Source organism: Trachurus japonicus, chromosome 21, assembly GCF_045865225.1.
Source record: "Trachurus japonicus isolate A0001 chromosome 21, Traja_1.0".
Classification (NCBI taxonomy): domain Eukaryota; kingdom Metazoa; phylum Chordata; class Actinopteri; order Carangiformes; family Carangidae; genus Trachurus; species Trachurus japonicus.
In genome coordinates this window covers 2,785,391-2,799,187 of record NC_140927.1, presented here as the reverse complement: position 1 = coordinate 2,799,187, position 13,797 = coordinate 2,785,391, and the positions used below count along the sequence as shown (strand labels likewise).

Here is a 13,797-nt window from a genome sequence, read left to right as displayed (position 1 = left end):
TTATTATGTTTATTTCCTTAAACCGATTATGTTATGTGAAAATATTAGATTTACAATGTGACCTACTGTACAAACAACACATTATAGCCTACAGTATGTTATCTGAAGGTGTGAAAGCAAAACACACTTTAAATGTCACAAATGTAATTAAAAACCAGACTCCAGATCAGCAGTAGACCCATTGATATACATACAATGATCCACATATACTCACCATCTGCTGTGCCATGGATAATTAGAAAGTTCAGTGGACTCTGAACTGTGATGTTAGTGAGCAGAGTGGAAATCTGTGGGAGACAGTAAACAGTAAATAATCTTCCACACACAGGATCAGCAACAGTTTATCTAACACTAATGTCTACAGCTAATTAACAGGAAGTAAAGTTAAGCTTGTGATCTTATGTTTCTAAGAATGAAGAAATAATTAGATTAGTGAGAAATATATTATAATATTTTATTATTATTATATTTTATTTATTTTATAAGTAACAATAGAAACAATGCAATAATGAGGTCTGTATTTGCACAATGTTAAGCTTTCCTGACCTTAAAACAAGGGTTGTATGTGTATCTGTTTGTGTATGTGTAAACTAACTACAAACAAATACTTGTTCACTGTACATTTCCATTTTCTTTTGATGGGATGATCCATATACACATTAATTATATCATTTGAAATATTAAAATAGTTTTTATGACATAAAGGTGTGAGCATTTGTAGCAGTAATTGTTTACTTTATCATGATAAGGTCTTGGTACTGAAAACATTTTGATCTGACAAAACAGAAAAGTCATGGATGGAATTAATCAACAATGACTTAATTTTCTCAGCAAGAGAACGTACAATTTAGAATAAAATACAGACATTTTTAATGTTATTAATTACACCTTTTATTTTCAAACTCTCTGCTGTGAAAACATGTGAGGGAATGAGGCAAACATCACTATTTATGTGAAACTGATTTACAATCTGAACTGGTAAACTGGTTTAGGCTGCTGAGAATATTTGTAAGATTTGTTTTATGTGGGGAATTCTGGTGACTGTTCCTACACATCCAGATAAATAACATGCATCTGATTTCTTTTTTTAAAATAATGAAATAATGGGAAATAAATCAGACATAGGGAGCCTACTGCTGTGTCAAATCTATTACATGTAAATAGTTTGAACAAATTTGTTTTTTAGTGCAAGACCATAGTAAATAACTGTTGTACATCCAGTTTAACAGTAAGCAAAATCATATAGCAGTTCATATGTATTCACATTGGTGTGTTGCAAAATAAAACTGGCATTACTAGAGGAATGACATGATTGGACTCTCAATTTCTCCATGAACATAAACTGCAGCAGCCACTCAGCACGATCCAGACTGTAATAAGCAGTTATTGTCTGGTGGAGCTGCCCCACTGTGACTGGCACAGCTGCTTCAGAGACAAATCTGACTGGCTGAGGGGACACAATTCATCACTGCTCTCTCCAGTTTAAGATTTCACTTCACACAGGCTTCTTTTTATTTATTTTTTTGCTGCCAATGCTCCTCACTCCAAACTTGTGCAAATAAAATAAGTTCATGTACCTCATTTGAATGTTTAATGCTATAAACTGTTAAACAAAAGTCTACTCTGCACTCCAGCAAGGTGTAGAAGGTCAGGAGCATAAAGGTTAAAGCTCCAATACTACATGAAGGTAAATGTCCATGTAATATAAAGAAAGTTCTGGGTTTCTATAGAAATACCATAAAAGTATCAAAGCAGAGAAATAAACACAGCCTGTATTCAGAAACTGAGTCGTCAAACCGGCTGTCAGAATTTCTGTAGCATTGTGATGTCACAAAGCAGTCACCACTCTCAGCCATGCACTAATGCTGCGTTCAAGACAACTCGGAAGTCGGAAAAAAACAAGCTCCGAGTTGTAAAAAATGAATTGAACGGCGTTGAACTCGGAAATTACAGGTCGGAAACTCGGGTACTTGACGTCACAACAACATCAAAACATGGCAGCCCTCGTCTTAAACGGTTAGAATTTAGATGTTATTAGAAGTTATTTGTTGAGGTTTTAATGCATATTTTTGTGTATTATTGCAGTAGCCTATATGAAATATGTTTATATTAAGCTATGATTGTTGTATGGTGTGAAATTGTGGTCCTCGTATGTGACGGAAATAACGTTTAACTGTTATCAAGGCTATAACATTATATGTGCAGTGCACTCATCTGCGGCGTCTCCTCTCCTCCAAAATAAACATAGTTTACTGCTGCATTTATTTTTCGTATTCAGCTATGAGCCACAATATGCCAAACCTCCTTCAGGTATCCATGTTTTTTTTCTTCCGAGTTCCTGCAGCATGAACGCAATGATGTCGGAAGTCGGAAATTTCCGAGTTGGGAATTCCGACCTCCGAGTTGTTATGAACGCAGCATAAGTCCCGCCTACCTGGACCCACTACCAACTTTGAGGGATTGAGTTTCTCTCAGTGTTTACCTGAAACCTGCTCTGTTTAAAACAGACAGAAGAGAAGCTTGGAGCCTCCTACAGCTGTGTATTGTATTTTGTGTATTGTATATATTGTAGCTGTGCAAACAATTAGTGCTGGTGTAATAAATGAGGGTCTAATGGCAGAGGATGTTGTTATGATGCTGTTTAAACCCATTTGGGACAAACTGTTTGTAAAATAAACCTGCCATGCCTATATACTACAGTATACATTCAGAGAAAAGTCTTTCCCTATAAGGCAAGAAACCTTGAAAAACTCCACTGGCATCCAGTCTTACTTGGTATTTGTGATGCTCTTTCACTGGGGAGTCAAAGTATTTCTCAGTGAAGGCCGAGCCTTTGTAAAGATTAGAAAGAAAGGAAACAGTTACTGGGGAAATCATGGTTGTTAATTCACACACTTTTTATTCATCAAAACACTTTTAGTGCAAGGTTACTTCTTCATTTAGCATTGGACATCGTGACAAATAGAAAATGTCATTGATGACTATCTATTGGCCTTACTGGGATAGTTTAACATTGGGTGAACAATGACTGTTCCAAGGCTCAAGTCCTAAAGCTGATCATTCATGTCATTGATTGTCAGGCCACCGTATCAGTCATGTATCATCTTCCATCAGCGATGGATGATTCTTACCATAGAGTCTCCAGTTGGTTATAGGAGCCACTGCAATGCCACACTTGAAGAGGGAGCTGTGAGAAAGGAGCAGGAGTGACGACAGGAAGCCTCCATACGCCTGGAGAAAACAAATGTCACACGAGTTGAAAAACAAGTTACATCTTTACTGTCATTATTTACTTATTATGAACAGAAGCTCCTTTTAGTTACCTTTCCATAAACTCCAACTCTGTTGCCATCAATATACGGCAGCCTGATCAAGAGCCTGAAAAATTAGAGCAAGTTACCCATGGTGTTGATCCCTACTTATTTCACTCTAACGAATAAATCATGTGACTTTTCTAGAACTAGTAGGGACGTCACTCACTCATTTGTTTTCATGACGCAGCCCTGCCTCAACAAGATGTCCAAAACCTCCATATCACTTATTTTGTATTTAAAGGTACATTGTGTAGGAATTACTCCCATCTAGCGTTGCGGTTGTATATCGCAAGCAACTCAATAGTATTTTTCATGCTGCATTCACGTGAACGGTACGACAGCCGCTGCACGTAACGGCATAAACAAGCCTCTATGTAAACAAGTGATCTGTCAGCATGAGGCAAAACAATACACATGACAATATGTCGTCATGGCGATGTCACCTGACCCACGTTTTACCGGCTTTCTCTTGACTTCTGTGACTAAAATGACACAGGTGAATGCAGCATCAGTGTAACGCTCCATTCCTCCTCACTGAGTTTCCGTGGTTTCCTACTGTCACGCTGCCACTGAACGTAGAAACATGGAGACACCACATGGCAGCCAGCACCGAGCTTACCCGCTCCATGTAGATATGAATGATATGAACGGCTAATTCAGAGCTGAAAGGAACACTTCAGTTTGTTGATGGGGGGGATTACTGATTAATGAAAAACAGACTTTTGAACCAAATAATCGATTTTCGTGAATAGATAACAGGAGAAGTTACACAACGTCACTTTAACATATAGAAGCCTCAGAAAAGCTGCCCACACACAGATGTAGCTAACTCTGGTTAAACTGGAGTCTATCCATGGGCACAGCGGCTGATAATAGTTTCTATATGATTCTGTTCCTGGCACAGTGGTGGTGAGATTGTTAGCACTCTTGCCTCTCAGCAAGAAGGCTCTGGGTTCGAGTCTGGATGGATGTCTGAGTGGAACCTTAATCAAGACCTCGCAGCTAACACAGCTGCCTGCACTGATTGGGCGCATGACGTCCGTCCGACTACCCATTTCTCCGACCATACATTTATTTATTTTTGCGTCCATTAGTCCGAACTCCCATTTCTCCAACTTAAGTAGCCCTAACCCTTAACCTTACCCTAAACCTAACCTTAACACTGTAGAATGGGTAGTCGGAGAAATGAGCCGTCGGACTTATGGGCAGTCGGACTGATGTATGCTCCCCGCACTGATTTCACTCTGAATCTCTGCTGCTGCAGCAAATAATGAAAGTGATTGAGGCAGTAATAACAGTCAGCAACAGAATGCCACAAATACCAGCACAGAAAATCTACTCACACAATCACAAGATTTGTTTGATTTGACGATGAATTATTGTCGTGCTGTAAACATAACAATTTGATGGATCAACATGTCAGTCTGCTGATACATTATGACAGTAGTATAGTTTATTTTAGTCAGTGTTAGATATGTGTGTTGATGGGAATGGAGCATTCTGTGCATGTTTTCTGAAAGCTTATGGTCCAGTTTCTCTGGAAATCAGTGGGGCAGTGTAGCCAATACTTCAGCAAGGGGTTGAGGAGGAGTTTTAAAAAGTTGCAGTTGTCATGAAACCAAGGCTGTAAACATGGAGTCAATAATCTCTCTCTTTCTATATACTACATTTACTGTATATATACTTTTCGGACTATAAGCCGCTACTTTTTTCCCCGCCCCGGTGTCCCAGCTCTCGTCTCTGCACACCGCAACACAAACGCGCTCCATAACCCGTAATCTTTTGTTCATAACGGTTAAGACTACACAAACACACACACCGTAATATCGTATATGTTCTCGTAAAATGTATATGGTAATTACGGCCTTGCATGAAACTGCTATTGTTCTTCTTATAACATCTTATCTTATGGAGTCCATCAAGATTGGTTCACTTTTGGAGCCAGACTCTAGTGGTCATTAGAGGAACTGCAGATTTTAGCGCTCCCATGTTGGCCATTCATCAACCCTGTTGTTTGGACAACACCAGATGATGAGCTACTGGATACACAGTTCTTTAAACTGGTCTAGTACTGGGTCACTTTCAGATGGAAAACACTTACTGCAGAACTGAGATCTGGTCCTGGACATCAACAGTTCCCAGTCTCTGATGAACCTCGTGCAGGATCCTCTGGCCCTGGAAGCCGCTGCCTCGTCCGTCCAGACGAGCCACGACCACTTTGTCTGAACTGACTTGGACAGAGTCCCAGCTGAGGGAGAAGCGGTCACTCACTGCCTGACCACCGGGGGCGCTGTCACTGTGAGAGAGAGAGAGAGAGACTAATTAATGAATTAATACTAAATGTTCTCAAACTAAAACATTTGAATGTTTCTGAATTGCTTTGTGATTAATCAATGAGTTTACTCAGCTAATTTTATCATATCCAACAGATAAAATTCAACAAATATAAAGTAAATGTGAAAATAAATTACATACAGAACCAATAATAGTGGGTAGAACTTTGTTTCATCAAAGTCTACTGGGACAATCAGCTCTTGACGAAGTCCTGAAGTCAAAAAGAGGATTTCATTATTTGACATACAGAGATCTGTACAGACAGAGGCATGGCTGGGTGTGTAAAGTAAAGGGCTGTTTGATAGCAAGATAAAGCAGCAAGTGGTAAAACATTGTTCTTGATGAAGTTAATGAAATCAAGTTAATTAATGTCATTACAATGCTATGTCTAATTGCCTTTGACAATGACTATGAGTGGGCGTTACAAATCTGCGGCTTCCATGTTGACCCTTAAACAGCAAATATTCATCTGAAATAAACACATTGGCTCGTGTGAAAAAAAGTAAGCCTGTGATTCCATTTGTGTTCAGATTTTGGTGACATGGTTCCCATCTGTGTTTCTACACAAAAGGTTTTCAACACATTTCTTATTGTCTCTAACAGTGAAGTGAACACAGATTAGAGAGAAGAAGCCATATGACGAGCCGTCCACTCTAATTAAAACAATATACAGTTGCATTTTGGATTCCTGGGCTGTTTTATAATCACTTCAAAAAGCTCTGCACCTGTTCACTCAGTTCTGATTAACCTGAATTTACAGACCTGATTCTGACCGTTCATTTCATGGGTATACGGTATTATGTTGGAGAGGCTCTGAGTTTTACTTCTGATTTGGCTATTGTGATCAAATAAAAATACAGCAGATTTCAGGTAAAACACTTTGAGAAACCAGATGCTACTAGGTTGCACGGTGGGTCGAGGTGGGCAGGGCTCAGGGTGGTGACTGCTTTGTTGTGACATCACAATGTTACAGAAGTCCTGATGGCTAGTTTTAAGGCACAGTGTCTGAATACAGGCTGTGTGCATTTCTGTGTTGACTGAACACTGTGATACCAAAATAGTTAGATGAAACACTTAGATGTGCTATATATTCAAAACACATGGGAATCTCCCTTTTTATATGTGACCTTTCAGAGGCTTTCTGGTACAGGTTAGATCTACTTGACACTTAAAGGGATACGCCAAATTTTTTTTTTCATGTCTTTCATGCCTCACTCCCGAGTCCATGACAAGCAGATAGACACCATCCTTTCGACTGTGCGTGCAACAAGGGAGCCCGTATCGCCCGTAATTAGCTTAACTCAAACGCTGGAAGTGCATAGGTAGTGTTAGCCTGCCTCCACCTAAAGTCATCAGAGAAACTCTTCAGCAACTCTAAACGGAAACCGGCGGGCCGATCTTCGTCTCAGAGCTGACACAACTCCCTGGTAAGGCATCTTGAGCGGTCAAATGCTGCTAACGGGACGAGATCGGTCAAAACGGAGGGTTCAAGCAAAGACGGTTTATTTTGGTTCAAGCTAGCTACATCGAGGGTAGGTTAGCTTCCTATTTCAAAGTAAAAGCACAAATTCTATCGTCATGGTTTTCTGTATGTAAAGGGCAGCGAGTGCTTTATTTTGTGAAAGTAACCAGTGGTGCATTGGTCACAACGGCTAGCTTGAGTAGCGCTGAATTCGTCCGAACAAAATTAGCTGGTATTTAGACAAATTAACGACACACTGCTGATCTAAACGGCTACTTTCTCGCCTAAAAATGTTTGAAATGTTGATAAAGTGACATATTTACAGAGTTTAGAGCTAAAATTAAATCAGCTTCTGACTGCTGATTTTGGCTGGGGTAGGAGGCAGGCTAACACTACCTATGCACTTCCAGCGTTTGAGCTAAGCTAATTACAGGTGATACGGCTCTATCTCCCTTGTTACTGCACACACAGTCGAAAGGATGGTGTCTATCTGCTTGTCATGGACTCGGGAGTGAGGCAAGACACGAAAAAAAATGTTGGCAGATCCCTTTAAACACTACATAGCAATGTATGTGCAACAATATAATGAGTCAAAAATGTAACAACACTTAGAGTCTGTGAAAACCTGGTGTCTCTGAAATGGAAATGCACAGTACATGACAGGCTACATGATTGAATTTTAACATGAAGTTGGTTCCTTAACACCAACTCTCAACTCACTAACCATATTGTTTCTTAGCTTCCATGAATAACAGTTGGCAGTTGGATGTAAAATGATAAAAGCTGCTATAACGATAATGAATATGATTAAGAACGTGAACCATACTTCATCATCACAAACCATATTAAACGGAGATGATTACTGTTTCCTACCATGGCTGTTGATTTGTACAGTTCTTCGTTCCCACTTGGGCATCATTCTGTTCATCAGTGCACGTTTTAATACTGGGTTACTTTCAAGAATCTTGTGCTCTGTTTAATGACATAAGAAAAAAGAATTACTTTAGTTCAGAAATATCTCATATTATGTCATATCCATTGAGAATGGATGGATATTGCATACAGTACTTTGAAATGTTGCCAAACATGACATGAGATGATAAGAAAGGATTAATCACTGTTTCTTAATCAGTGACTCGCGGAACACAGAGTCCCATGACGCTGCTGCTGAGTGACTCTGATGTAAACATTTCAAGCACTTAAGAGTTTTAATCTTAATTACATCCTTGTGTTCGTTGCTTTACAGTCATGAGTAAACATCGTCTGATGAATGTTGTAATAACTTCATTTTGGTGACTTCATCTCTAAACATGACATAATTGATTTAATGCCCTTTTCAGACACACGAGGAAGACTGACTTCCAAAAAATCCAACCGCTACCCAAATATAATGCAAAAACATACCTGATGCAACTGGGTGAAAGAGTCTGAATAGTAAATTGAAGTTTTCCGGTGCCAGAGTACTTACCGTTCATATCACTTAGCTTGTGAAGAGTAAACTGTGGTATTCCAGGACCTGGGGAGAAACAGTTTAGTTGGGCAGAACAACTTCATCATGTATTGTATTCTCTGGATTGAGCGTTTTAGTATTTGTCTGACTGTAGCTTTCTGGAGGCTTTTCACAGAATCTCTGTGAGCAGTGGCCTGTTTTTGATGTTTCACCTTACATTCATAAACACAACTGATGCACGAACTCAACCTCGCAAAGATGTCCGATCAAATGTACTGATTGTCACATGATGAAATCATATTTTTGAGTCTGAGCAACAGCAAAATAAACATTGACTAAATGGATTCTGTTGTCAGACAAAGGCACAGGTAAGAAAGTGTGACTGAAAAAATAAATAAATACAGATATAAATAATGAAATGCTTAAATAAATGCAAAATAAATTCATGTTTGTGATGAAAAAATGCATTTCTATTTCCATGCACATACTTCTGCATAAATGCATCTATTCATGTATGTATTTCGCTATTTCTGTCTTCATGTGCTAATTAGGTGGGCGGTCCAAACACCAATCTAAATCTGGATTGGTTAGCTGGGTGAATCAGACAGAAAGAAAAAAAATCCACTAGCCAGTTAGCAAACACTACCCTAAGCTTATGCAACGGCTTCCATGGAAACGTGGATAATGGTATTTGCTGCTAATGGTGGAGTCCATTCCTCCCAGGGACATTTATCTGTTCCTAGCTGTACGGTGCCGGTGTTCCTCCAGCACACACTGTACTGTTGTGAGCCATTGTGTTACTAAAATATAGTAACAAAACACGGCTTGTTTTCACCAAATTAATTTGACAGAGCAATGGCTGATGGGTAAACTCTGCCAGGCGGCCAGCTGACAAATGGGGTAACCTTATCACTCAGTCATTCAGTCCTCAACATACTAATTTACAGGCCTGATCCCATTATTGTGGCTTAGTGAGAAAAAGAAATGTTAAAAACATACGGTTTTACAGTAGTGTTAAACTAATGACATCTTTTACCTCTGCAGTTGAGAAGAACATGTTGGTAGTTAGGGCTGAGGATAGCATCATAGTAGGTGCACTTTGACTTAAAGAGGGAACAGGTCAGGCATTCTTTCTTTGAGGGGTCCACAGCAGAAACCCTGTTTAAGGAGAACAACAAAAACGTCCGCAAGAAAGAGAAGACAATTTCAGAGGATTTGTAGTGTTTAAAAGACATGCAGTTTGATTCTACTCGGCAAACAGAAGATAAAAAAGTAAATGGCTCAAAACCCACAAAGTACATTTTAGCTTTGTGGGGGGAAACAACTAGCATGTATGAGAGGTACATGTCCTTCTCATTAATGATTCAAGGCAACACTACCTGCTACTAGCATAACATACCTGGATCAAGCACATACGTATATAACGTATGCTACGTTACGATGCCCCTCTATGACAACAGAATAACATGTAGATTTCACTGGTTCTGCTGCATTGTTTTTGACCTTGCTTACATTTTATTTCATCAACGTCATTAAGTCACAGTGCCCACAAACTTTAACTGTGTCTTTCACCTCCTACCAGGCCTTAATAAGAATGTATTCTTAGCAATTCTTGCCTGGTAAAATAAAGGTTTACTACTACTACTCTTTTACTCTGGATGTATAGTTATTGTCTCATCATCACTGTTCACCAGACAACCAGCAGAGACCCAGTCCCTGACTGTACCTGGTCAAGAACCACAATCTGTTTTGACATTTTAGTAATAAATGATTAACAAGCTCTAATGTTTTGTCAACTTAAGACGTGATGGAAGGTGGACAGAGACAGGCCTCTGTTTCCAGTTTTTTTTTTTTTTTTTTTAATTTAAGCTCACAGACATGTCTTGGCAGTAAAGGACACAGGGATATTCGCCATAATGATTATTCCTTAAAGGTGGCATATGCTTCTTTTCCATGAATTAAAATAGTTCTAGGTGTCTTAAAGACATGTCTATGACATGCTTCAGTCAAAATACCCCAAGGATCAAACATCACAGCTCTTTTCATCTTCTCAAAACAGCCCTGTTCAGAACGGCTGGTGTTTATCAGCCTCATTGCCAGACTCATTGCAATAGAGAGCCTAAGCGGAAGCAGGAAGTAACGGTCACCATGGGACCTCAACTCTGAAAAACTCGCCATACAAATGAACGGGAGTCCAAGTTTTATTTCGTGATCCGTTTGAATTGTGCCATGAGAAAAAAATATGACCTCTACCTGTTTAAAACATCACGTTTCATCCCGAGAAATCAGCAGTTTGTTGTAAAACTATTGTAAAATAAAATTCGGAAGAATCTGTAACCAGAAAGACTACAAGTCGCGTAGAAAGACTACAAGTCGCATAGGTGACGTCACACACCAAATGTCGCCCTTTCCCGTGTCAGTTGGTGACGTATTTTTTGTGGGACACACATCTGTAGTCCGTGGAGCGGTCTTTACACAGAATAAATTCTTCTGTTGCCGTTTTATGATAAACGGCTGATTTCTCGTCATGAAACATGATGTTTTAAACAGGTAGAAGTCATATTTTTTTCTCATGGCGCAATTCAATCGGATCACGAAATAAAACTTTCAGTCCCGTTCACTTGCATGGATAGTTTTTCAGAGTTGAGGTCCCATGGCGACGTTACTTCCTGCTTCCGCTTAGGCTCTCTATGGTAGAAAAATGGTTAATTGGACGATCTGACCACCTTCCACACAGTCTCCTTGTGAACATATGGGAAACACTGTCGTTTATTAATGGGAAACGCTGGATGCGCTGGCTGATAAGTTTTGTTTTTACCTAGGGAGACTGCACATTACAGATTTTTTTGTCAATTTTGGGGGCCAGAAGGCAAGACAAACAACTAAATATATGTAAAAGAGCCTTCAAAAAGCGATATTTCCATAATATGTCCCTTTTAATGAACTATGATGCCTTAGTTACTTGAAAATAAATTGCACTGGTACCTGTACAGTTGCCGCTGTGTTGAGCCTTCCTCTGTGCTCAGGAAGTAGCTAAAAGACAAAGAGAGCCTGTTAAAATGGAGTACTTCCTGTTTATATACTATAGCGCCTGGTGTCAGGAACTCGTGCTTACACTGAGTTGGAGGTCTCATCATAGGCCAGAATCTGAGAAACCTCCCAGCTTCCTGAGGTCAGGTGGCGGACGCTGCCCTCTTGACCCTCAGACTGAGGAGCAAATACAATACAACACATTAGAGCAGAGATATCATGTTAACATGACCTCACAGGCCCCACACGCTCTTACGGTGCTGTTGAGTTTTGCACCTAGCCCTGACTTTTAATCTAACACTTTTGTTCCATTTATTATCTCTACAGAAACTGAATTAATCTAGCACAGAAGGCAGAGCCTCCAGTGGATCGACTGTCTAACATTCCTCTTAATTTATTCAAGAGAACGGGTTCTTAATTTTCTGGTGTTTCAGGAAATAGAGTTAGGAACATAATTTAAAACGATGAGACTTCCAAATGGAAGAACATAAGCAGTATGAATAATTGGATGGGCCTTACTGTAGGCAGGGCAGATAAGAGAACAAAGGAAGAAGTACACACACACCAGACGTTTTATTTTAACAGTGAAAGCACCAAACTGAGTCTGTTCGCTTTATTAAAAGTTTGTAATAGTTTTACTTGGTTGGAGATCATGGTGATATGGTTGAACGTCCCGCGGCCGCTGTGTTTTAAGGGCATAGTGATGAAGAGAGTTGTGCAGTCTCTGGAAAACACCGGCTCCTCGTTCTGGGAAACAAGACAAACAACAAATACTCTACAAATTTCTCAGACTGTCATCAATTCCTCCACCACAAAGTTGTGTGCACTGACTTGTGTGGGAAGAAATGAAAAATGGCTTTGGTAGAATTTCTCATCTAAAAATATTTTAGCAAATAGCTTCCAATTAACTTCAAAAGGCCAACAGATTGTTTTCTAGCACAGGCAGCCGACTATAATTTGCTATCTCATATTTCCTTGTCCTTCATTATTCATTTATTCTGTTTTGCAAGTAAACATGCATTATTTTTAGCAAGAAGTTTCAATTCAGATTTGATCCAGTTTTCACTTGTTACTTTCTGTTTTGATTATTAGAAAAAAACAAATCCAGTGTCATGTCATCTGAACTTTTCTCCTGTTTTGAGTTTGAGTTTTTTTGGTGAGTTTGAGAATTGTTGACACTGCAGATGAAAACCATCTCGAAGTGCAGAATTTTTTCCCTTTCCTGTAAGAATTCTAAAGTGACAATAGACTTTTTTCCCCTTTAACTTGTCATTGTGAAGTAAGTGTTGATTGCACAGTCACACCAAAAATCACACCACCAGGGTTCAGATTAGCATTCGCATCCCCCTTCAACCTCACTTCTACTATGTTTATCTTTCTGCCACAAGCCGTGGAAATTATGCAGAGAAATGAAGGCTCTATTTATGGCACAAAGGTAGAGCGTCTGCCACAGCACTGCCAAAGCTTTTTGTTTTTCCTGGTAGATATCATTGGTTTCTTTAGGCAGTATCTAGTAGAAAAGACACAAACAACTGTGTTGCACAGTCAGTGAAGATGTAGATTTAGTGTTGTCCATGGTGCAGCTTTTTGACATATTATGCAGCACTGATCAAAGACAGTGAGCGGGAATCTCTCTGACATCCTACAGAGACAGAGTAAAAACCCCTGGTGATACACTGTGTTTTTTTTCTGGTTTTGTTTTTTTGGTTTGAGCATTTTGGGCCCAGTCTGTTTTTATGTGATTATGTTTGGTTCTTTTATTGTGGGAACAGGTGTGTCATAACCAGGGTAGAGCTGAGAGGCTGTGCTGCATTTGCAGTGATTGTGATGGATGTCGTCAAACTAAGCCTGTCGAGTTGGTCTCATTAATCAGACGTCCTGCTCCAGCAGCCATGTAGTACAGAGTCCCACTGAATACTGAAATGTGTATTCTACCTATTGGACTGAATGCTACATTACACCAGTACATTACAGTAGAACTACTGCCTGCCCTTCATTGGTAAGTGTCTTGTGTTGATCCATTTTGCTTTCTAAATTTGAATATGATTGTATTTCCAATTTAGTAGTATTGTCAAAAAATATAAATTAAAGGGGTAGTTCAACATTTTGGCAAATTGGCCCATTGCCATAATCCCTGTAGTTTTAGCAGTAGGTTTGTTACCTTTAATTGTTGGTGCAAGCTATTTTTAGAACAGCGGAGCAGAATC

The 13,797-nt window shown here is 39.4% G+C and overlaps 1 protein-coding gene across 1 annotated transcript in view; it reads right to left on the bottom strand.

Annotated features, from left to right (window-relative positions):
- The window catches only part of LOC146964652 (inactive dipeptidyl peptidase 10-like), a 204,040-nt gene that overhangs the window by 4,121 nt on the left and 186,122 nt on the right, over positions 1-13,797 (bottom strand). The window contains exons 13-24 of the mRNA XM_085765420.1: positions 12,230-12,337; positions 11,676-11,767; positions 11,546-11,593; positions 9,597-9,718; positions 8,579-8,626; positions 7,984-8,082; positions 5,790-5,859; positions 5,416-5,610; positions 3,324-3,378; positions 3,132-3,231; positions 2,773-2,831; positions 215-287 (exon numbers count right to left, since the gene is read on the bottom strand). Of these exons, the coding sequence (XP_085621546.1) occupies positions 215-287; positions 2,773-2,831; positions 3,132-3,231; positions 3,324-3,378; positions 5,416-5,610; positions 5,790-5,859; positions 7,984-8,082; positions 8,579-8,626; positions 9,597-9,718; positions 11,546-11,593; positions 11,676-11,767; positions 12,230-12,337 (1,069 nt within the window). The remainder of the gene's footprint in view (positions 1-214; positions 288-2,772; positions 2,832-3,131; positions 3,232-3,323; positions 3,379-5,415; positions 5,611-5,789; positions 5,860-7,983; positions 8,083-8,578; positions 8,627-9,596; positions 9,719-11,545; positions 11,594-11,675; positions 11,768-12,229; positions 12,338-13,797) is intronic.